Raw genomic sequence first — 26,647 nt, 5'->3', positions numbered from 1 at the left:
TAGTTTACTTAACGGTTGTATTCGAAGGAAACGAGCTGATATCATTAACTTATGACCGTTTTTAAGATGGTACTCCTGGTAACCACCTGATACCATCCTGATTATTTTTAAACTATTAGTACCGTTTAAATACTAACCCGTTAAGTTAGCTAAACATCGATAAGATAAGAACTAAATAACGACTAACATCAGAATAGATATGAACCAATTTATAAAGTGCTAGCGGACGCATGCGACTTCGTCCGCGTGGAATTCAGTTTTTCACAAATCCCGCGGGAACCATAGATTTTTCCGGGATGAAAAGTAGCCCACGAGTATGTGTTGATCCAGGGTATTTATCTATTTATGTTTAAAATTTCAGACAAATCGGGTGAGTAGTACGAGTATGTACTATGTGTTAATCCAGAGTAAAATCTATTTCCATTCCAAGAGTTTCAGCCAAATTGCTTTAGTAGCCGCAGCGTAACGGAGGAATAAACATACACAATTACACAATTACACACACACACACAAACACACACACACTTACACACAAACTATCGCCTTTATAATATTAGTGTATAATATTGGTGTTCCCGTTCCTTTAGGAATACGGGGATGAAATATAGCCTATAGCACCCGGGATAGTGTAGCTTGCTAAATTTTTTTTTAAATCGGTTAGTAGTTCCAGAGCCTATTCAAAACATAAAACCAAACAATCCAAACAAGCTATTTTTAGGTAACGAAACATCCATTAATGTATTCATTTAAGTAACACCCAACGAAATCCCCTTTAAGTTTGAATACCAAAGGTTTTAGTGGATGGAACGGGAAAAACACTATTTACTAAGATCCGCTAGGGCTATAATCCCAAGGGAGTGGGTACTGTCAGCAAAAAAATTGCGCCCGTAAATAATGGTTCACTTTTACGAGCCACATTTATTATGCCAGCGTCTGTGTGTATTGACAGGGAATCGTTATAATTTATGTATGTTGATGTCCAATTTTTTGGGTTATTTCATTGTTACTGGAATATTCTTAGACCAGAGTTCACCGACGTTCATTTAAACGGCGTTTTAAGAACCGGCCCGTCAAATATTAAACATAGTTTGCACAAGGAGGGGTCCTTGGTAACCATCATGAAACATGCGAGCGTGACAAAAAAATAGTCTGCAAATATATCTGTCAAAGACGTCTTAACCGAAGAATAAACGAGATATGCAAGCTCGGTTAACGTAAACGCCCGATTTACGTCCTTAACCGGCATATGGGCTGTGGTGAACAGGAAAATAGCACTAAACGGCGTTTAACTTATTTAAACGGTTGATTATGTTTAAGCGAATGTCGGTAAACTTGAGCCTAAATCGATTTACTTAGTCCTTCCATAGTTTAATGTAGGTTAGGTTTGTCATACATATTACTGAAACCTCAACTGAGTTTTTAATTAGCTAATTAGGGGCTTAGTAATTAGAACAGCTTACCAAAACGTCAGTAGTTGTGTCACTTGTGATGGTTATAAAAAATAAAGGATTCAATGTATAATTATTGCATATTTTAGTAAACATTAGAAAAAACGATATCTTAACCTATACTTAAGTATAATGAATCTGTAGAGTGGTCATAAAATATATTTCACAAATAACTATCAGGGAGTGATTAGTGATCAATACAAAAATGCAATCAGTAAAATTTTTGTCTGTCTGTCTGTATGTTCGTTTTAGAAACAAAAACTACTCGACGGATTTTAACGAAACTTGGTACAATTATTTTTCATACTTCTGGGCAGGTTATAGTATACTTTTCATCACGTTTCGATCAATAGGAGCAGAGCAGTGAAGGGAAATGTTGGGAAACGGGAGAAGTTACTCCATGTTTACTGTAAGGGCTGGTTCAAAGAGGTCTAAGGGCGGACGACGTTGCGGGCGTCCGCTAGTAAATAAATACAATATGAAAACAAACAAAATATAAGAACTCATTTTAGACTATATCTACACTTACCATCGGGTGAGATTATAGTCAAATGCGACCGATCATTCGTAATTAATTGTACTCAAAACAAAATCCAAACGTGCATATGAATAAATAATTAAAACTAGTAGCAGATCGTACCTGAACAAACAATACTATAATATAATTAACGCTTATCCCAGACAGTCGTATTACGAATAAAATAAATCCCTCGTCGAATGAAATTTGTGAAATTCGGATGTCGCCTATACATCACGAGTTAACATCGTAAATCCAGCGGGGGGACATGGAAACTGCATTATGCAAACGCCATGGACCGCATACACCGCGTAATGCACAAACTTTCGGTATTCCCGTCACGTATGTGAGTAATAGTTATCCTACTCTATGCAACCTACGCTAACTTTTGAACGGTTAAATACTAGCTTATAATACTGTTGCATATTTGGATCATACTTTAAGCGTAGCTATAAATATTCAACTACGAGTAGCTCTGATTTCATCTTTATTTGAGCTTTTACTATAGGAAATGTATGTAAAATTCTAGTCACATCATCCGATATTCATGATGATGATTAGCCGGGGTTATTAAAAATTAGGTGATTTTGGATAGAATCAGGCGTTACTTTGCGGAAGTTCATCTTGAATATATAATGATTTATTTATTTTGCTATCATCCGCGAAAAACCGGCAAAGAATTGCAATTGCACGTTGTAGAGTCAACATCTCCTGAGGATGCTCCGGTTTCGGGGTGAAACGTAGGTACCTACGTAGAGAGTATTTTGTTGGACCTCGGTAATGTCGCACGGGTTTGTCGGTTTTTCGCGGAGAATAGCAAAAAAAAATCATTATAAATTAATTAGGTGATTGAGGAGAAATTAATATTTGAAATTATAACAGACGCAGTTTACCCAGCGAAATCGGGTGTTCATTTTAAAAAGCAAAATACAAAGAATTAGATCTGAACCTAGAAATTAAGTAATTATTTCTATCAGTAAATACGTACCTAACGAGTATTTTCTGTAAGATGATATGTCTTTGACCTTTCAGTAAATATTTATTTATTCAAAAACTATTCGTTTTACGTTATTGTTTAAATTAGAGCATAAATAAATAAATAATAAATACATATTAACTATTAAAATTGAATTACGTACCAGCATATTTTATCTATTTAACATGATGTGTATAATATAAAAAAGAACTTAATAATATTATAATCCTTAAGAGTTTGTTTGTTTGTTTGCTTGAACGCGCTAGTCTCAGGAACTAATTCGATTTGAAAAATTCTTTCAGTGTTAGATAGCCCATTTATCGACAAAGGCTTATAATTATTCCCGTATTCTTACGGGAACGGGAACCACACTGTTGAAACCGCGCGGCGTAAGCTAGTATCATAGAAAATAGAATACCTACGAGTAAGTACCAAAAGATAAACACCATACTCTTAAATATTAGTAAAAATCCCATCTTATCTAACTTAATTTATGATAAGTGCTTCGAATGCTATCCTTTAACTTACTTCTACTGCATTATGTACTCCGTGCTTCTACCCAATTAACCACTCGCCGCGTTTTGCTGACGCTACAATATCCGAATCCGTGGCTTAAAACCAAGCAAGTTTGGATAGTCGCAGCGCTCACGGTCCGTTGCCCGTTTTTAACGAATGTGCTGATCAACAGAGACAAATACGGGCTATCTAATTAAACTGACGAATAATGTTTTTCCTTTATAAAATGCGCGGATAACGAAAATATTTACTCTTTATTTCGTTATTTTTTAACGACGTGAATTTGCACCGTGTCTCTCGCTTTCAGTTTTGTTTGATTCTCGTTTACTTTTCTGTAGGTTTTACAACTAATGGTGTATACGCTGCTATACAGGGTGCTCGGGAGTATTTTCCATATCTTGTGTCGACGAGTCCACTTATAGGAGTCGAACTGCATGACAAATATTTTGTAGCTAAAAATAAAAAAAAAAATATGTTTTAATATAAAGTAATTGAAATAATTCTGACTATCCATGTAACACACGCCTTTATCTTGTTTCGCATTTTAAAATACGTCAAACTTGGCTACGTCATAATTGTAAGGATGCGTATAAGAACACATTTTAAGATCTATGTACAAAAGAAATCTTATTTACCCCGAAAATATTAATTTTAGAACACATGTTCGTTGACCATTTTTAATTAATTTTCGATAAAGAATATAACCCCAGAGTTACGGGAAATATTCCTGAGCACCCTGTATAATTTCGGAGTAGTGGATTATATTGCCAATTCGTCGTCTCAAGGAGAAGAAAGAGCGTCTGGTTCGAATTTAAAAAAGAATTGAATATGAACAATGGAGTTCTTTTGGTTTTTCGTAGTACGTGTGAATCGGCCTCCTTGTAATGAGCGACTACGAATCAGTGCTACACTCCACCAAGGGTGTCGCCAAGGGAGGTTCACTAGGTTCACTATAACTTCCAAGTGTTATTTATACCTTATACAATTTTCATAAAAATAGATTAGAGAAATTAACAAAAACTCCTCAAAAATTTCATATTCAGTTATACAGATTTTCAATTATCGGAGTTGTACAACAGCAATGGAGTGTGTATTCTGTTTTGTAAACGCTACCGAACATAAAGTTCAGTCGTGCCTCAAGCTGACAAGTTAGAACTGTCACAAGGAGGCTCACGCTCCGTTGGATGGTTTTAACGAGTTTATTGAGCAACGAAAACAATGCCGCCCAACTGTACCAAGCTTTGCTAAACAACAATACTATGAAAAAAATAATATTAGAAATTGTTTGTCTAGTTAATACCTTTGCACGACTAAACCCCTAAATAGATTTTGATGAATCAATCTGCAGGACAAACGACGTTAAGGAGAACCATAGATTTTAAAATAGGCATAGGCTAGGGTCAGGCAGCAGCGATGCAAAAATCGTAGCCCTAAAATAATCTAGTGAATAGGCTAGTATAGTGCTTGCAGTTTTCAAGCGCCTACAAAGATTTTTATGGCAATCTACCATTGTCTATCAATTGATAAACATCTTGCAAAAGTTAAAGTCTGACGGCCTCCGTGGCGCAGTGGATTTACAATACGGAGGTCCTTGGTTCGATCCCCAGCTGGGCCGATTGAGATTTTCTTAATTGGTACAGGTCTGGCTGGTGGGAGGCTTCGGCCATGGCTAGTTACCACCCTACCGACAAAGACGTACCGCCAAGCGATTTAGCGTTCCGGTACGATGTCGTGTACAAACCGAAAGGGGTGTGGATTTTCATCCTACTCCAAACAATTGCATCATCACTAATATCAGGAGAGATTGTAGTCAAGGGCTAACTTGTAAATAAAAAAAAAAGTTATCACTCGTGCTTATTTATTTAAATTTTTCATTTTTCGGTCCATTGAATTCGAATTTATAATTGTGTTGAGTAAAAAAGCCACTAATAATAACTGTATTAGATAGACATCTATCAAACTACTATACAGTGGCGTGCATTTCATATTATATGTGAAAAAATGTACTGCCTACCCTGGGAAATCGTTACGAATCTGTATTTAAGACGAATTTATCACTTTGTACAATTTGTAAGTATAGTGCCTACCCTAATCGAAAACATTGTGCATGTCACTGCTGCTACGCCTATATTAGACTTACATCTACATATTCTATTAACAGTAACTTACTACTACACATTTTTGTCATAATCATTATCAGCCTATTTTAAAGGCCCATTAAGTTCAGGCCTCCCTCCTTTGTTTTAAAAATACAGTCAAAGTTTTGCAGGGTGTCCCGTAATTAAAGATAACGCAAATGGTATATACACCACCTACTTATCTAATACCAATATTGAATAGTTTCGAATAAATCGCTAGAGTGACCAAGTTATATATTTTTTCCGATTTTTACAACAACTACAGCATTGAAAATATTTCAAGATAGATAGATATTTTAGAAATCGAAAAAAATATATATATGTAACTTGGATACTAAGAATTTTCCAAACTATTCAAATTAGTTTTAGATAATTAAATGGTGTATCTACCATTTGCGTTTCATCCATTAATTACGGGACATTCTTTATATAGGTGATTTTATTTTTACAAAACTTATTCAAAAATCATTCGCCTCAACTCTTCCATCTCACGCATGACGCCAAACGCATATAAATCTCAGCATAGGGCAATACAGATAATAAAACTGTCATCGAAGTATATGCTTAATGTACTGCTGAGAGATATATTATGCGATCTGCATTTCATATTTCGTTATGGCAAATAACAGATTATTTAAAGCCGTTTTTGTATAAACATTTGCAGTCCGTTCATACGATTGAAGGAAGTGTTTATATAAATAATATACATACGTTAGGAATAGATATAGGTAAACTTAACAACATCGCTTTGTTGAATACAGTTACAGGTTTTTTATTAAAATATAAGAGCCTTGATAGCCCAGTGGATATGACCTCTGCCTCCGATTCCGGAGAGAGTTCGAATCCAGTCCGGGGCATGCACCTCCAACTTTTCAATCGTGTGCATTTTAAGAAATTAAATATCACGTTCCTCAAACGGTGAAGGAAAAACATCGTGAGAGATCAGGGAATTAAGTCTTAAATGTCTGCATGTGTGAAGTCTGCCAATCCACATTGGGCCAGCGTAGTGGAATATTGGCCTAACCCCTCTAATTCTGAGAGGAGACTCAAGCTCAGCAGTGACCCGAATATGGGTTAGTAATGATGATAATAGTTGAGAAAACAAAAGGATGGAACCATAATTAATAACAAAGCAATACTTCATGTCATGGAGTTGCGTTGGATGGATTCGCTGGATGCAGGTGGCTCAGGATCATGTATTTATTTTTTATTTTATTTTATTTTGGCAAAAACAGTAATTACAAAACAATAATAACTAGTTAAAAGAAAATACAATCACAATAGACAATACATTGCCGATAAAGTAAGTGTAATTTGGAAGTTCCTACAAAAGGCTTTTGTCGTCAATCCAAACGACCATCGCTGATACTATGATGATGATGACGAAAGTGCATGTCTTACTGCCCTGTGACGCTTTTATGCAACCAATGAGAATAGAATAGACAAATTACAACCATTGGCGGTGCAACCGGAAATACTGCTTTTTCGTTGCGTTGGGACGAAAGAGAAGAGACAACTCCACTGCCATTGGACGATATTTTGTCTATTTCTCTTCACTAACACTCCTCAACTAAAAACATAAGTTTTACAGGATTAGAGGCCATAAGCCTAAGGATATAATACCTGATATCTTATACAATACGGGTAGTTGGTGAGTGAAAAAAGCTCAGAGCAGTGCCGTACGCTTCCAGATAAGTTAATCATGTCGGACAATTACTACAATTTGCAAACACAAGCAAGCATCTCTCTTAGATTCAATATACAACTAACTACCAAAACCGCATCAGTATGGGTTAATCCGATGAGGGACTACTAATGCACAGAAAGACTCACACTCGGCATACTTATTACACCTCTATTTTGGTTCATCGATAAAAAAATGTTTATATAAGTATACATTGTCGATTGTAGCACAAATTCTGTTCTGTATTCCTTTGTAGAACTAAAAACTTTATAGCAATGTCCCGGTGCAGCATTGCGGTTGCAATAAAGATACAGTAACAAAACAATTGTAAAGTTTGAATACACGAGTATCTTTACTTTTAAACTAAAACTAACTTTTCTTATTATTAAAATATAACAAAACCAAAACTTGATGGGAATATAAAAGAATAGCAAAAAAATTACTTCAGACATTTTTATTTTCCTACTTATTGAAGTTAATTTCCAAAATTAAGTACCAGCTTACCTATTCACTAATTTCGAGTAAATTTAATAGATAAACACGAAAATTTAATTCGAATTAACTAACCAGTGCTTTAAACATTGATCTTTGTTAAGGCTATATCCACTTAAACGGTAAGGACCGTCCAGGGTCTAAAAGTAAACTGCTCCACAAAAGATAAAAAAACTGCTCGCGACATTTACCCATTTAATTTCACAAAATTAATCAACTTCGAACACACAACATATAAATATCTATGCACCATATTAAAGAACACGTTTTGTTGTTATTGATTTGATGTTAATTATGTTAAGTGGTTAAAGGTATATCTATACTAATATATAAAACTGAAGAGTTAGTTTGTTTGTTTGTTAGATTGAACGCGCTAATCTCAGGAAGTACTGGTCCGATTTGAAACATTCTTTCAGTGTTAGATAGCCCATTTATCGAGGAAGGCTATAGGCTATATATTATCCCCATACTTCTACGGGAACGAGAACCACGCGGGAGAAACCGCGCGGCGTCAGCTAGTTAGGTATAAAATTAGTGAATAAGCCAGCTGGTCTTTGGGTAGATTAATCTTAGAAATGATTTGAGCTTATTTTGTCATGTTTCAATAGGCATAGACGAAAAATATAAATAAACGCGAATGTCGACTAGTTCTTTAGAATTATGTAAATATTCACTATAATAAGATCAAATAATTCAACACATAAACATTTCAATTGCAGTCAAGTATTGATTTCCACTACCAGCGAGGCGAAAGTGGTAGATACAAGAGAGAAGCTGAAAGCGATTTAACAGCGCGACAGGCCTCAGTTTAGACTACTGATTCTGCATAAACTTAAACAATACTCTAGATCACATTACCTTCTCATGCTCAAGAAGTTTGTCAGTATACAATAAAGGAAAGATAAAATAGCATTTTATGCTCTAGAGGAAAAAGTATGTTGAGATGGATATGTGGTGTGACAAGAATAGATAAAATAAGGAATGAGTATATAAGAGGAAGTCTGAAGGTGGCGCCAGTGGCAGAAAAATTGAGTAGTAGAAGGATAGCTTGGTATGGACATGTAATGCGTAGGGAGGAAAGTCATATTACTAGAAAAATGTTGAATGTGCAAATGGAAGGACATAAGAGGAGAGGAAGGCCAAAGAAGAGATGGTTGGCTTGTGTGAAAGAGGACATGTGTGTAAAAGGAGTGGATGATGAGTTGACGAGTAATAGAGACGAATGGAAAAGATTGACATATTTTTCCGACCCCACTTAAGTGGGATAAGGGTAAGGAGATGATGATGCTCTAAAGGAAAAAGTAGTAGGTACTGATAAACTGCTTATCAAGATTTGTTCATGTAACTTAATTGGACTCAAATATTCGTCTTATCTTCGGTGACCATGCAATACAATGGATGAAGAGTCGGAAGGTGACCATTAGAATTCCGAAACCAAATAAACCTAAATAAGTTGTTGTTTATCTTAATCTTGTAATGAAAGCATATTTTGACCTGCATAACTGAGATTTTTTTTAATTTCTACTTAAGTAAAGTCTGCCAATCCGCATTGGGAAACAGTGCTAGCCCTCCTCATTCTGAGAGTAGATTTGTGCTTAACAGTGAGCCGAATGTTGTGATGATGAATGATTATGACGTTTAAAAATAAAACACATTTATAATTTATTGAGTTCTAACTTGCGCCACGCGCCAAAGCTACCCCACAAAAACAACGCAAGGGTGGATTTGCAGAATTAAATAAAAAAAAAACACACCTAGCCGGACACAGAAATGGCGTCGGCTCTGTTTTCGGCCCGGCTCTAATGGTATTGTTATGAAAGCGTATTGTTATTGCGACACTTGCGGGGGCGTTTGATTCGATTACAATAGACAAAAAAATGTGTCACTTTTCCTACAAATTTTCTTGTTTGCTTGGGAAATATGGTTGTCACCTTGGCTTCTTTTATATTAGGAATAAGAGACCTCACGCACTATACGACCACAAACAAGACTATTAGACATGGTCGCAAATCTACAGTATGCTTGCGGCTAAAGCGGCCGCGACCACGGCCATTAGTAAAGCGGACAATAATTGTCTTTTGTTATTCTGTTTTTGTAAATGCCAACTGCCTTTAACATACTTGGAAATTGCTCTTAGAATACTGGGAAGGCAAAAAAATATCTTTCAAAGCCACGACTACGGCCAATAGCAAAGCAACCAATAACAAAGCGGCCAATAATCGTCTTTTGTTATTCTGTCCAAAATATTAACTGCTGGACTGGCTGAGACGCATTCGTTGTCACAGAACAGTGCTCGAGCTCTCATAGCAAACTTTACGTAATTTGGTCGCAACGTCCAGTTGAGGCGTTTGGTCGCAACGTCTAGTCGAGCCGACCTAGTCTGCGGCCAAATGCGCGAGGTTCATATAGTTTCTTCAGTCAACTTGGTCGTTGCGGACCACGACCAGTGCCCGTATAGTGTGCTAGGTGCCTTAGCATTCTTTGTGCCATATACATCTCTGACTCTATTAACAAATTATTTGCTTTGAGTTCAGATTCAAAGCTCACGCTTCTGTTGAGATTGAATGAACAGACAATTCAAATAAGATATTTTTATTGACCTAATCTAGGAGGAGATAGCTAACCGAGGAACCTATGAAAAATATTTTGTAATACCTATAGTTGCAGTTAGCAGTAACAGTACTGGTAATAAATCTAACAAGATAAATCAATATTTGATATTACTAAAAGCACCCTTCTGTTTACTACAAATGCTATTCATTACACAACGTACCTACTAGTAGGTACTTAAACATGTGTGCTGGGAACGGTCGAAGTCAATAGATGCGATTTTCGATTGCCACCGTCCGAATGTCCCTTGCCAGTTTGCACATGACTTAAGCGAAAATACCCCCATGTTTTATTTATAGTTTGCATAAAATATGCTCTGTGAGCTCAGCAAACCATTCATCGCAATGGCTATAAGCTGAATTTACGGTATTCTCTTTAAAATCGCACATTTCAGCCAATAGTGTAGATGCACTATTGGCTGAAATGTTAATAAACACTAAAGGATTCCCAAAGTTGCAAATTAAAATGCCGTCATATTTGCTAATGCATAAAGCTAATTAATTGCATAAGTAACTTATAGAGACGATGTTGCAGTGCATACTTATGGTGTTAGGTTATTAAGTATTATAAGTGATGATAAGGCGTTTTTGTGAAGTTTCATCATCATTGTTAACAACCCATATTCGGCTCACTGTTGAGCACGAGTCTCCTCTTTTTTTACTCCTTAAAAGTAAGCCCTTGACTACAATCTCATCTGATAGTAAGTGATGATGCAATCTGAGATTGAAGCGGGCTAACAAGTTAGGAGGAGGATGAAAATCCACACACCATTCGATTTCTACACGACATCGTACCGGAACGCTAAATCGCTTGGCGATACGTTTTGTCAGTAGGGTGGTAACTAGCCATCACCACGCTTGCCAAATGCGGATTGGCTGACTTCACATACCTACGTAGAGAATTGAAAAAAATCTCAGGTATGCAAGTTTCTTCACGATGGTTTTCCTTCACCGTATGAGACACGTGATAATTAATTTCTTAAAATACACACAACTGAAAAGTTAGAGGTGCATGCCCCGGACCAGATTCGTCCACCCCTTCGGAATCGTCAGAGGTCATAACCACTGGGTTATCACGTCTTTAACGATCACGGTATCACGGTTGTTAAGTTTGGATTCTAAATATTCACAGGTCGTTAAAAACCCAATATATCGTCGAGAAAAAATATCTACGAGAAAAGAGCGATACAGGAATAGACCTAAAAGCCTAGTAATTGTCAGTCCTGGGTTTGATTTCCAGCAGCTTATAAAGACTCATTCTGGATCATCTTTATTCTGTGTCGAATAAAAAAATATATAAAAGAAATCACAACACAACAGAGCTTCAAAGGACATCGTGCAGAATTTACTCGCATAAAACGTAAATCAAATCAAACTTGAACACTAAATTATTAGTCATTGACTACAAAAGCTGTACAGCGTAGAAAGCGAGGGCTAATGCAATTAAATGCGTTTGACGCTGCTAATCTGCGAGTGACATCCATGATCGCCCGTGACGTTTTATTGGACGCGGAATACTTTGATCTTGCCGCGTCGCGTGATCTATCGCCAATTACGAGCGCGCGTGTTGTTCAGGGCTGTCGATTGTGATCGGAATTAAATATTTACGTCCCTTTGTGCGATAAACTAGTCATATTATCTCGGTGAGTTGACATAACAATGAGCTTTTTTTTAGTAAAACATAGTCTGCATGGCAAGATAAATATATTGTGGGAATTAAGGTTTAAAGTGCTTACTTTCTCCCAAGTTCAAGTCACCCCATCTTATGCCAGCTAAAAGGTTATTTACAGATGCATGATAAATTCACAGAAGTAGTTATTTAAAGAGTTGTAGTAGATCAACCTAAAACCATTCTAAGTCAATAGTCAAGTTCTATAACAACGTTCTAACTGCGGAACCCACACTTAGCCATCACGCACTTGACCGGTTTTTATTTATTAATCCTAAGTTAGAAAGAATTCATAATAGTTAAAAGAATAAACAAATCGTCCCCCTGATGGAATAACTGAAAAATTTCGCCAGGGATTCGTGTTCCGAAGCCATACGCGAACCGGTGAATTAAATAAGTAATATAAATTAACTTTATTTCCTCATGGAATAAATTTCCGTAAAAGGTAGCACCTTTGAAAAATGCGATTCGTAGTGACTACTACCTGTCACAAAGTAACAGTCAAAGTAATTTTAGTTAAAACAAGTCTAGGGGAGGTAGGGGCAACCGGTGCACTATGATCGAGTAATCGAACATCTCGTATTGAACCGGATATTGAATTTTCCCGCGCTCACTCCGGAAGTCGTGGCGGCTCCTTACGATTGGACGCAACGGCGCCGGTCTTTTTATCTCGTTTGCGTTAGTGTAAACAAACTATATTTTCTTTAACTGCCTCTTAAGACGATATTTGCTGTTGTAAGGAGTGCTAAGCTGTTTTTGTAAACGCCAACTGCCCTTAATATACTTGGAAACTGCTCTTAGAATACTGGGAAAGCAAAAAAAAATATTTTAAAGCCACTTTTCTCAACAGTTATAACTAACTGTGTATGTAGTACTAAACAATAGAAACTTTTGACGGCCTCCGTGGCGCAGTGGTATGCGCGGTGGATTTACAAAACGGAGGTCCTGGGTTCGATCCCCGGCTGGGCAGATTGAGATTTTCTTAATTTGTCCAGGTCTGGCTGGTGGGAGGCTTCGGCCGTGGCTAGTTACCACCCTACCGGCAAAGACGTACCGCCAAGCGATTTAGCGTTCCGGTACGATGCCGTGTAGAAACCGAAAGGGGTGTGGATTTTCATCCTCCTCCTAACAAGTTAGCCCGCTTCCATCTTAGACTGCATCATCACTTACCATCAGGTGAGATTGTAGTCAAGGGATAACTTGTAAAGAATTAAAAAAAAAAAAACTGAGATTCATACTTAAATATTGATTTTTTTCATAGAACTTCCATAGATCCTCTAAGCCCTCTAAGGACTATAAATGGAAAAACTTGAATTTTTAAAAGTTCTTGTAAACTGTAAGCCTTCTTGATCACTAACAGTTTAATTTAATTTGTGAAATTTAAACGGACGATAAAAAATAAAAATACTGAAAACGTTTTCATACAGTTTTGTAAGTATTTTTTAAATCATAAATTATTTATTGCCAGATTGTGGTCATATACAGATTTAGGTCGTGTTTTTCAATGAAATAAAACTGTAATGATAGTTGCTTGGAAGAAAACAAGATAGTTAAACACTGTTTAACTTGAGTAATTTTAGAGAAGAACTAAAAAAAATCCGTGACCATGTAATTGAAAATAAAATTTACAAACTAATCCCTCTTTTTTTGATCTCATATATTTTTATTTTTATAATTTTAAATTAAAAACTACTTTCAAACGGAAAATTTTAAATGAGAATCTTCTGGGACAAAGGGCACGTGCCTGATCTGTCGTGATAGTGATTATGTATGATTAACTCGCGATACTCGTCGTGATGAATGATCATTGTGACGACGCACAATTTGCAGGAGTGATCGCCGATCGTGATTATGAATGATTGCGTAACGCGTGATAGGTAACGCTTTAGGGTGATGAATTTGTTATGAGATTATCGGCGTTAGTGGGGATGCCATATGTGACAACAATGAAACCCATAAATCTCCCGATAGATTGGGAAAATTTTTGTCAGCTCATTCAAGATTTAATTAAGAGACAAACTTTAGAAGGAAGTTGTAAACGAAAATAACCATAGAGTAAGATGCATGAATCCATGTGCTATGAAACATAACGAAGTATAAAAGTAAACTGGCTTCTGTTCTATTTTAATAGGCTATTATCTTTACACGGGTAATACTTTTAAGCTACACATGTCCACAAGATTAGCGATCACAAAGTTACCAGAGCATCCTGAGCTAACTGAGTTATGACGCTTAATGGCCAAGAGGGATACAATTTGATCTCGTGATACAGTTATAGTATAAGAGACGGTTTCGGAATATCTATACTAATATTATAAAGCTGAAGAGTTTGTTTGTTTGTTTGATTGAACGAGCTAAACTCAGGAACTACTGGTTCGATTTGAAAAATTCTTTCAGTGCTAGATAGCCCATTTATCGAGGAAGGCTTTAGGCTATATATTATTCCCGTATTCCTACGGGAACGGGAACCACGAGGGTGAAACCGCTCGGCGTCATCTATCACATATAAGATGTCAAATCCTCAACAGCTATATGGTTAGGGACGGTATTTAAATCTGACAGGTCTAAGTCTAAGGTCTTCTCTTCTCTTGCTTCTTGCCTTGACTTGCTTTTAATGTTTGGGCAAGTCGAATATATTACTGTAACTAAATGAAAATCATGTGTTATTAGTATTTAATCTTTGAGCTAGTAAGGCTTAAAAAATATTTTTCTCCTGCTTTCGATAAGGAATTTCAAGAAGAAAAAAAAGATAAGATATTCCACAGTGGAATTTTGATAACCTAATGTGGCTTTTAAGTTTTTCATATTCATTTATTCGGAATATTGCACTCTTTTGCAAAGTTTAGTAACTTTAACTAAACTCAACAGTTGTTCTTTAAGTTCTAAAGTACTCCCAAAATCTCCAAAAATACAATCTACTGTCTCTTCGCCTTCACTTTAATGTTTTCGTTCTAACTTCTAAGTGCCATTATAATTCTTCACGAGAGCGTCTAGTGATTATCTTTGTACAATATAATAAACTTTCACAATATTATTTCAACATAGTTACGGTGAACATGTGCCGCCGAAACAATGATGGATTGAAGTAGATCGTAGCGTGGAACAATGAAGTAATTTATCATAATTATGATAAATTACTTCATTGTTCCACGCTACGATCTACTTCAATCCATCATGAATGAATTTGAATGTGAATGTTTTCGTTCTAACTTCTAAGTGCCATTATAATTCTTCACGAGAGCGTCTAGTGATTATCTTTGTACAATATAATAAACTTTCACAATATTATTTCAACATAGTTACGGTGAACATGTGCCGCCGAAACAATGATGGATTGAAGTAGATCGTAGCGTGGAACAATGAAGTAATTTATCATAATTATGATAAAATGTACAACTTTACCGTATGTACTATACAGAATCTTTGTTGAGCACCCAATCGGCGGGCTTATTATTTTATTGAATCAAGTGTTTGATTTATTAATTAATGAAGTGTGTCTACGGACAATAGACGTAATAATATGACAATGATATTTATAATTATATGTCCGTGGTTTAATAATTATACAGTTTATTAAAATAATTCAAATAAAACTGTTTATTAAAATATAACTTAAACCATTACTTGAATCACTAGTTAATCATCTGAAATGAAAAAAAATACTCGATACTGTATTTTTTTATACTTGTACATCCCCGGAAAATTACTTTTTAGATTTATCTTCAATGTTTGCTTTTGATACGTTATTGTCAGATTTAAGATTTAAATTAAAATATATTTTATAATATCAATCATTTAAAATAACTTCGAAAAAGTATTTTCTTATTTTATGAGTGAATTCAAAATTTTAAGATTTAAAAAAGAAAAAAGAAACAGTGATTCTAAATTAGGGAGTATAATTATTATGTCAAAACCCTGTCGTCTGTTATATTTGAAATAAAAAAAAGATAATTTCGTCCATAACATTGTCACAACCTCAAATTTATCTCCGCATAAGCAGTTTGGAGGCAAAAAATATTTTCCTCGACAAATAACATTGATTTACAAGCGTTTTCGCGACAAAAATAACGCTCTTTTTAATGGCGTATGTATCATGGCGGAAACTCTTGCAATAAAACTTGGATTTATATCTCCAAATGGATTTTTGAGACGTTAAGTGGATACGGTTTATATTACGTAAGCCAATAAAGATGCAAATTCAGTGCAAAAAGAATAAAATTAGACAAACCAAAAACAAATTCACAGCCTATTGGATACAATAGACGGTAAATTAAATGCTAAGCCAAATAAAAATATACAGCAGAAGCTTTAAAAGTTAGTTTTAGAATGTTTATACTAACATGGTTGACACCGGAGACCCTGGTCTTGTTCAATTTAGATAAGTTGGTGCCCATCCGTAGCCATTAATGCCAGTCCTTTTCAACAACTCCTATCGAACGAAGGCTTTTAAAACGTCCACATGAGATTTAAAATTGCACGAATGTTATAAAAGTTTTAACAAATATTTGGCACATATAAGGACACATTTACTTGGACTGTTTCTGTTTCACTATCACAGCATTGTCTTTCTTAACATTAGATAATGAACACAATTGTCAAAAAGTCACTTTATTATTGTTCGTAGAGCTGAAAAGAATTTGCAGTACTTTAATTCATAAACTTTCGAAACGATAATATAAAATACAGATTATAAATACTCAAAATCAAATATAACTACTAATTAATGTAAAAAGAAAATCAACTCATGTAAAAGAACATCTTATTCCTAAAGTGCTTCCGCAGTTGTGTAATCAGAAATAATGTGGCTAAATTGAGACCAGCATGTTTATTTTACGTTTACGAAATCGTCTCAAAAGGGCAAAGCAGACGATCTTGCTTTCATTCAGGTCTGAGCCGCCTACGTAAACGTGGGCGAACGAGTAAATGAATCAATGCAATTGTATCAATGAACGCTGTTTGACTTTCAAATCAACTACTCTAAATCCATTTCAATATCCTTATCTCTACTTTGATTATCTATTTTGTTGATTTGATCTATTCTAATTGAACACTAATTAACTAATTAAAACTAAAGTTATTTTCTAAATTTTAACGTACGTACATTATCAAGATTGTATTTTATACTAAATTATTGCATTCACGCAGAGATTCGATATTATCTGAAGGATTTATGTTAACCTCTGCAATAAATAAGGAAGAAACATGAATTACACCCTAATTAACATTACTATCTACAATCGATAGGGAGTCCAGTAAAACCAGTGAGTCATCAAGGTAACCGTTGCAGTGGTTAGCATTTATTACTGTTACCTTTGAACTGTTCGTGCGATCTATTAAATAAACTGAGGTTCAAGGGTTTTGCAAATTTTATTGAAAATGCAATGCTCAATCTTGGGAACTTTAGGAATTAAAACAATTTTCTTATCCGTTTGAAAACTTTTTATATATTTTAAATTTAAAGAATGTGCTGTTTTGTTGTAATACCTAAAATCTTGGATTTCATTTTAGAAAAATCGGATCTCAGAGTAAGTGGCGTTGATTATTGATATTGAGTTATGCCAATTCAGTATAGCCAAATTTTAGTTTTTTATATAACTAGTTTCTTATTTAATTTATTTTCGTTCCTTTACATTTTTATTTAACTGTTTTCGAAAAGTATTCAAAAATAAATATTCTCTTTTTAGTATCGTTTACTTCGATGTTTTTTTCATAAGCATCGTGTTGCAATATAATAGTCTTATTTAAAACTCGGTGCATTGGATCGATAGCGATAGTTTTAAATGCGTCAGGCGAAGGGTTGCGGACCCCACAAATACAAATACAACCATTGGTACTGTGATTAGTTACTTGTTACGAGCGTGTATTTGAAAGAGCAGAATTTTTTAAAGATATGAATTTAACTGTAACAGTTTTATGAAGAAGTGCACATTATACTAATAAAAGACTTCTATTGATTTTCATGTCTATATTTTTATAAGAATCTTATTTTCTCTTGAACTTTATGACAAGTATATATTATTAACATTATTGCTGGTATTATTTCATTTAAATAGATCTAATTTAGTATTGATTGTTGATTATATATTATACATTTTTCATGTTGAATCTCTTCTTCTTAGTTTTTTTTTCCACTCAATTTATCATAGAATGTTAATTTAGTAGTTGATTACTTTCTATTATTATTTAAACATTTCATTTTAGAAGTACTACCATATTTTTGTTAAATTTAAATTAAATAATTAGTCCTTTCAGTAAAAGGTTTATAGAATCAAATTGATTTTTTTAGATTATTGCAGTGACCGTAAGTCTGATCGAGTTTAATGTGTTCCGATTAAGCATTACGATCTCATTTGCCCAACGGCCACATTGAATCAGTTTCACCCTGGATTTAATTATTCTACCAAACTCCCGATTTTCATTACCTACTCAATAAACGAACTAATTATCATTTCAATTCATGCGGGAATTTAAATACGTCGGTGGTCTGTGTAAAATTAAAAAGTAAAATGAAATACTAGCTTTCTTCTAAATGAAAATGATAACACAAAAACAAAAACATTCAATGAAATGAACATAAATACTGGTAAAATAAAAGAAATTCACCTTGAAAAACTGATACAAAATAATTTTTATTCCTTATCGGTCCTTTTCCACGACGAAACACGTGATTTCTTTTTAAGTAATACAAAAAGCACGCAATATTATAAATCACCAAACATTTCTCGTACTCGTTTCCGATTTCTGCCGCATAACATAAACACTTGGTTCTTCGACCTTTTAATATTTGTCAAGGTCTTCGATATCACTAATGGGAATTGTGCTGCTGTTACATGTAATTGTATGATTGTTTATTAGCGTCCCACACGATCGAGCCAGCGCTGTTCCGTCTCCCGGCGACACGTCCGCTCCGCACGGCAGCCGACCTCGCACTGACTCTTCCAGCCCGCTCTCACCCTTATTTTCGGTGCTCAGAGGGCGCAACTTATTTGGCCTCTTTGTTGTATCCCAAAGAGGGGTAAATTATTACGGTTTTGCGATAACATAATAGAACGGTGCACTAAATAATCGAAAGGATAACGCATTTTACTGACCGTTAAAATATTGAATCTTCCTTAAACGTTGGTAATTTGTGGGCAGGCCTTAAAGAAATAGTTGTCTAATCTTATAGTGATTTAAGGCGCCGATATCGGGCAGATAATGTTCTCGAGAAATCGAAGATGAAGATGTGTTTACTTGGTTACTCTGAAATTCATGAATTTGTGTCAATACAGAATTATGTATTCTGGGTCTTACAGGCTCGTAGAGAGTTTATTTGTCTTTCATATTAGCCTATTTTAGGCCTCCGTTTTAATAGAGGACATGGACAAAGACACACCATACTGCTCCAATGAGGGTTGGTGGGCTAAGGGTGATAATGTTTGCCTATAACGATCACCGATGGTTTAAAGTGCTCTCCGATACGAGGGTATACCGCCATGAACTTCCCAACTCTGGGCTGAGAATATGCATTGAAAATTACTTGAAAAAAAGCTTAGTTTTCATAGTTTGACCCCAAGACACAGGTCCAGTAGCTTCTTTTCAATATCTTCTTTTTATCATCATATCAGCCGCTAGACGTCCATTGCAGGAACTAGCAGTCCTTTTGTAGCGATTCCAATGAATCTCTGCAACTCGCTTGATGTCGTCAGTCGACCAACACTACGCATTCTAGTGCGGAGTCGCCATTCCATTACCTTGGGACCCTAACGTTCATTGGATCTTCAAACTATGTGCCCCGTCCATTGCCACTTCAGCTTCGCGACTATTCAGTTGAGCTATGTCGGTGACTTTGATTCTTCTGCGGATTTTCTCATTTCTGATTCGATCACGCAGAGATACTCCTAACATAGTTCGCTACATCGCCCGCTGTGTGACTCTGAGCCTTCCACCTTCAACCAAGTCTCGGAACCATAGGTCTTTACTTTTGTCTTTAGTCGTAGTAGGAATTTCGGACGAAAAGATATCGCGAAGTTTCCCGAATGCTGCCCAGCCGAGGCATCTTCTTTTAGTTAGTGAAAATTAATATTCATTTGTGGCCGTCAGCTTCAAAAGCTGAGCTATTAAAATTGGTGTCATAACATACTGGTATCATGTAACTACAAAACTTTCATGAATGGACTTAATTACAACAAACAGCTGTGGACAAAATGCAACGGACGAAAATAGATCTAAGATAATTTTATTCCGAAGCATAAACAAAGCTAATTAGAATATTTCCACGCGATAATGTATCTTAACTTATAGATTATAAGAGTTATATTGGAGTGGTGTAATTTTGGTAAGTATTCATGACATTAATGATTAGTGTACGCCGAGCGTGGGACCACCGCGTAGCGTTTACATTACACGAGCATTTGTTACGTTTTGTCAAGAAACAACTACTTTTGTTAGGGGGATTGCAAAGTTGAATCGTGAATATATCTTAACTTTCAACAAACTGTAGATAGCAGATGCCGCGCGGTCTCACCCGCGTGGTTCCGGTTTAATAAAATATATCCTGTAGTGCAAACAAACAATCAAATCTTAGCTTCTTTGTTATATTATTATAGAATACCCGTGCTCTCAGACCTGCAGTTTTAACTGAACAGTCGAACTGTTCAGTTAAATCGTATGTACCTACTGTGTAACCTCCGTCAGTTTTAACTATAAGTACAGGTTTTTTCTATGATTTTCAATGAAATTGCGATTAAATAAAACTGTACAGTTAAAACTGTGCAGTTTAAAGTGAAGGTCTTCTTTAAGGGCCGGTTACACTACTTGCTTATAAGTGTGAAATAGGTTAGAGCGTAGCTTATGTGTTTATGTTCTGTGGGTAAATCACAAATATACGATTTGTTTGTCAAAATTGAAAATAATAATGAATACTTAGTTTATTCCTATAAAATTAAATACTTAGCTCTTAGCTATTATGTAAGCTAAAGTACTTTTTCGCTTTCCGCCGCTCCTTTAACTAGATAGTCAACGAAATAGAGTAGAGACAGGTATAATAGTCCAGTCAAGTTAATCCTCAAATAAAGTAAGGTTACCTATCATGCAAAAAATTGGTATGAATGTTCAGAATACTGTTATAAATGAATTGTGAAAAGTCCCCATCAATACCCCTTGTGCAAAATTTTTTATTGATGGTGAAAATTTGCAAAAACTAAACTAAACTCACAGTTTATCTGAAAAACGCGGTAAACCCATTTTTGCAAACTGTCACCGTCAATATTTTTTTTTGCACAGGGGGGATTGATGAGGACTTTTCACAATTCATATATAATCGTATTCTGAACATTCATACCAATTTTTAGCTCCATGGGAATTATTGTAACCTTCAAAGTCTTACTGGATTATAGAGTAAAATTTCTGCTGAATATCTGTATAATTTCATTGTATTCTTATACTATGTAAGTCAGTAAATAATAAATTTACTTAATGTTTCTATGCTGCTGTAGTTTCGTATCGTACACATCCTGTTACTCTCTCTTAGGAGTTGATTTCCTTGAATAGATAAAATTGCTCTCTTTCTGTAATACTTTGCATTTCCGTAGCGGATTTATACATTCGTTACCTTTTTACAAAGAATATTGTATTAGTCTTTCGTATTAACTTATCTATGCTAAATTATATTAACCCTCTGACTATTTACCATATAATGGACTTATATCGCACTCTAATTCACCAAAATTGTTCGCCGTTTTTCTGAGGTAAAACTCACACATTGAAAATATTTAACACCAATAAATATATCCTGTGTCTTTACACTACACACAACTATACTTTTTAAATTGTAATACACACACGTCTAATTTTAACACGATGAAACATCAATTCCATAGACGCAGTTTGTATGAACAATTGAACACGTTAGATCATGATCATATAGTTTTAACAGACGGGTAACATCTATCGAGGCAGGTCTTATAGAAGGTAATTCGTCTAATTGAATTTTTTTAAAAAGAGTATTAAACTATTCATTTTATCTATATATTTTTGAAATGAGGCTTTTATTAAAATCTACACTATAGCTTCGCCATTTCGTACGTAACACTCCCGATGGTCCGCGCGGGCCGGGGGCGTGTAGCGATGAATGAATAACCCACGAATGATGCACCTCACCACACACACATATTCACAACCGCGCAGTCTTTCCCCCGTCGCCCGCATATCATGGTAGTGTCATCAAGGAACTTACCAGACTATATAATATTATAAAGCTGTAGTGTTTGTTTATTTGTTTGCTTGAACGCGCTACTCTCATGAAGTACTGGTCCGATATGAAAAATTCTTTCAGTGTTAGATAGCCCATTTATCTAGGAAAGTATAGGCTACATTTTATTCCCATACTAGCGGACGTCCGCGACTTGTTTGACGCGATGTGTTCTGCAAAGTTGTTGTACATTATTTTATTCTAACATCAATAGTTTTTGCAGCGCACGCCATGTAAACATAACTTTTGTACACCTTGGGTTACATTATTGGAGTTTCGGGAAGGATCCCTAATTTTTTTGAAAATATGATATAGCCTAAATATAGCCTTCCTCGATAAATGGGCTATCTATCAATAAAAGTACTTTTCAAATCAGACCAATAGTTCCTGGGATTAGCGCGTTCAATCAAACAAACAAACAAACTCTTCTTTAGCTAAGCTAAGCTTTATAATATTATTATAGATATATTTGGCTTAGCTTACAAGCATTTTTGAAACGTCAAGTTATGTTATGTTATGTTGATAAGCAAGATCGAAAACTTACAGACCCCTAGGACGGTGTACCAGTCAATTTACGAGTACATCCAGGGGCGGCATCCGTCAAGCCATCAGGCATGCAAGATAAAGCCGGGCGCGATTACGGGCTCATTACGGGGGGGCAGTAAACCCGGCGATCCATCAAAGCCTGCCTTCCTGACGAAAAAACAACCTGATTTCGTGAACGCTTGCACGTGGTTCTGGCATTTGAATGGGCTGACGGTAATGAGACCGTGCCTTCATTTAAAACAGAAGCTTCTGGATAACATTTTTTTGTGGATATGACTTCTGTCTTCGAATAGGAGAGCGTAGGTTTAAATCCAGTCTGTGGTACCTTTTAAAAATTTTAAAGAGTCTGACATTTTAAGAAATTTTGACGGCTTCCGTGGCGCAGTGGTATGCGCAGTGGATTTACAAGACGCTGGTCCTGGGTTCGATCCCCAAGGTTTACTTATTTGGTTCAGGTCTGGCTGGTGGGAGGCATCGGCCGTGGCTTTTATTCTCTACAAGTTAGCCCTTGACTACAATCTCACCTGATGGTAAGTGATGATGCAACCTAAAATGGAAGCGGGCTAACTTGTTATGAGTAGTATGAAATCCACACTCCTTTTGGTTTCTACACGACATCTTTCCAAAACGTTAAATCGCTTGGCGGTACGTCTTTGGCGGTAGGGTGGTAACTAGCCACGGCCGAAGCCTCCCACCAGCCAAACCCCTTATTCCCACAGGAAGTGAAACTAGGCGGGTGAAACCGCGGCGCGTCTTCTAGTGAAAAACAAACAGTGTCTTACAGCGTGAGGCCAAAAGTCAAACTAATTCGAAAACAGTAATTACACAGTCGGCAGTATATCCTCCATCGATCCGGCCCGGATGCGAGATAAGGCGCTATAACGTCGCCCGCAGACTGCGCTCGCATACATGACTTACTGAAACGGTGTTAATGATCCCATATCTACACCTTGATGGCCCAGTGGTTGATTAGTTCATCACGAGATCCTGGGTTCCGAATCGTGAGGACAATGAAAATAAAATTATTGGATATTTCTTTTTTCAGGCTAGTAGCCTGGAGTTGGGAAGTTGGTGGATGGTCAAGAGGTTTTTCTAGATAAATAGATCGACTTGGCAAGCGCTCTAAGCAATGTTATTGAATATTGTATTTCTTGTAACATAAGATATGTTGTGTATTCATGCGATGGCCAAATCAATCTATTTATTTAAAATATAAAAGATTTTTAATATTGATATGGTTACTATAAGATGTTGTTAGGTTAGCTATTGACGTAATAACTTGAAGATCAATTAATTACGGACAGAATAAAGTAATCGACTTTGTATTACATGGATCTCACAACTTTTTACGGTAAAATAACTGATTGCAAGAATTGCTACATTTTGCAAGTGTTATTTTTTATGGCATTAATATTGTTTAAAAAATTAATATTAATATTAAGAAAGAATATAATTTAAATAATAATAAATAGGGAGCCGATGGATACTGGCTCGGAACCGCCGAGACCGAGGCTGAAGAGACCTATGTCCAGCACTGGATATCCATCGGCTGGTAATGATGATGATGATTATGAATTAATAATGTCAGGCTCATTATTTATGCATAACATACTATTTTTAATAAAAAATAGATATCTACAACTACAATCAATACGAATATTATAAAGCTGAAGAGTTTGTTTGTTTGTTTGTTTTAACGCGCTAATCTCAGAAACTTTTGGTCCGATTTGAAAAATTCTTTCAGTGTTAGATAGCCTATTTATCGTCGTCATCAACCCATATTCGGCTCACTGCTGAGCTCGAGTCTCCTCTCAGAATGAGAGGGATTAGGCCAATAGTCCACCACGCTGGCCCAATGCGGATTGGCAGACTTCACACACGCAGAGAATTAAGATAATTCTCTGGTATGTAGGTTTCCTCACGATGTTTTCCTTCACCGATTGAGACACGTGATATTTAATTTCTTAAAATGCACACAACTGAAAAGTTGGAGGTGCATGCCCCGGACCGGATTCGAACCCACACCCTCCGGAATCAGAGACAGATGTCATATCCACTGGGCTATCACGGCTCTTAACGGCCTATTTATCGAGGAAGGCTATATTAGTACGGGAACGGGAACCACGCGTGTGAAGCCGCGCGGCGTCAGCTAGTCTAAAGATATACATATTTCGAGTAATAAAAAAAGTAACTTTATCAAAAGAACACTGTAATAGTACAAAGCATTACATTTATGGGATGCGTGTTTGCATGTACGTATAGGTATTTTCTAAGCAAGCGGTGCGTATCTCGAGGAGGGATCGTTTACACTGTCACTCAGAACTCATGTCACTCCTAGCACTCGACAGCTCTTCACGCTTTACGAAATTTTACACCAAAATTGTTTAACCCCACTCCGGTTTTTGATACAATTTTATACCTTCGTAAAAGGTCAAGGCTTATAACTGCCTCGTCGACCAGTCCTGAAGGCCTAGTGGCAGTTTGATACTGTGACGATTACGTTAACGTAAACCCGAATTTCTAAGGAATTGAAACAGCGCCGTCTAGTGGCACTACTGCACAACAATTCGCGTTTACGTTAACGCGATATTAACAGTATGAAAACATTGAAAACTCCCACAAGGCACACAGAACGAATATATGCCTTAACCAATATGCCTCAGTCAGAAAGCACTTCTACTTACTTATGTTTGACAATGTCTACTTACTATTTGGTAATTAGGTGGTAGTTGATATGGATACGTGTATAAGTACAGACTCTACCAACGGTTCAAGGCAGGTTCTGTTGACAAGAACTTGCAATAAACTCAACAGTTGCTCTTTGAAAATTTTTTCTTTACAATATTTGTTATCACTAGATAATAATTGATTCTACATCTTGTATTATAATGTTTTCTTCTTCTTCCTTGGTTATTGTTTTATGTGCAACATTCTTTAAAAATTTCCATTCGGTTGCTCAGGAATCAGTAATAAAGACGAATGGAGAAGATCGGGATAAGGGTGGTGGTATGATCGTCAGAAAACCTTAAAGTAATTAATAGTTAGCTACGTTTTTTTGTGAAAGTACTTTGACAAATTTTGTTTACCTAACGCTCGTGGCGTGCACTTTATACATGCACTAAAGCAGTGCATACCCTAAGAGATGTATTCTTAATACTTACTAATTTACCCAGTTTAGATAACTTTTCTTATTAATTCATACCCTGATCGACAAACTTATGCACGCCATTGCCTAACAGCCCTATTATTTCCTTCAAGGCGGGTGCACTCGTAACATACAGTAAACATTTATAGCTACGTACCTATATAGGTACGTCAAAATGTTTCTAAAGTGGTAGGGACTGTCAAGTTTCAAATATCTGTCCAAAGTGACGTGAAGTATTTATACTAGCATGTAGAAATTTTCTCGTGGGCGACAACCTTGAAAATCACCATTTTATTGTAAATTCATCTTTATCCCCCAGTTAACAAGAGTTACAATTCTAAAAACAATTTGATAAATTGTAAATGTTTGTTTCTTGTTGCAGCAATTTGGAAAAGATAATGTTTTGAGGAGGTTGTATTTATTTTTACTGATTAGGTACTTATCTCTAAATTATGTAGGTAGAGCCTTTTCATTAGGTTGAGCATTGGTCTATAGGCTTATTTTTTTTTCTTCTTTTTTTATTCTTTACAAGTTAGCCCTTGACTACAATCTCACCTGATGGTAAGTGATGATGCAGTCTAAAGATGGAAACGGGCTAACTTGTTAGGAGGAGGATGAAAATCCACACCCCTTTCGGTTTCTACACGGTATCGTACCGGAACGCTAAATCACTTGG

The 26,647-nt window shown here is 35.9% G+C and overlaps 1 protein-coding gene across 5 annotated transcripts in view; it reads right to left on the bottom strand.

Moving 5' to 3' along the window:
- LOC112047515 (uncharacterized) overlaps positions 1-26,647 on the bottom strand; it is a 475,328-nt gene that overhangs the window by 208,375 nt on the left and 240,306 nt on the right. The window contains exons 1-2 of one of the 5 annotated variants that reach the window (XM_052881722.1): positions 18,653-18,980; positions 16,390-16,675 (exon numbers count right to left, since the gene is read on the bottom strand). The exons of 3 other annotated variants lie outside the window; for them this stretch is intronic. In XM_052881722.1, the coding sequence (XP_052737682.1) occupies positions 16,390-16,443 (54 nt within the window). In that variant the 5' untranslated portion in view covers positions 16,444-16,675; positions 18,653-18,980. Of the gene's footprint in view, positions 1-16,389; positions 16,676-18,652; positions 18,981-26,647 lie in introns of those variants that run through there. One more of the 5 variants, XM_024084656.2, reaches the window with a different exon arrangement.

This window comes from Bicyclus anynana, chromosome 5 (genome assembly GCF_947172395.1).
Source record: "Bicyclus anynana chromosome 5, ilBicAnyn1.1, whole genome shotgun sequence".
NCBI lineage: Eukaryota > Metazoa > Arthropoda > Insecta > Lepidoptera > Nymphalidae > Bicyclus > Bicyclus anynana.
The sequence above is the reverse complement of the archived record's forward strand: the minus strand, read 5'-3'. Positions and strand labels throughout refer to the sequence as shown.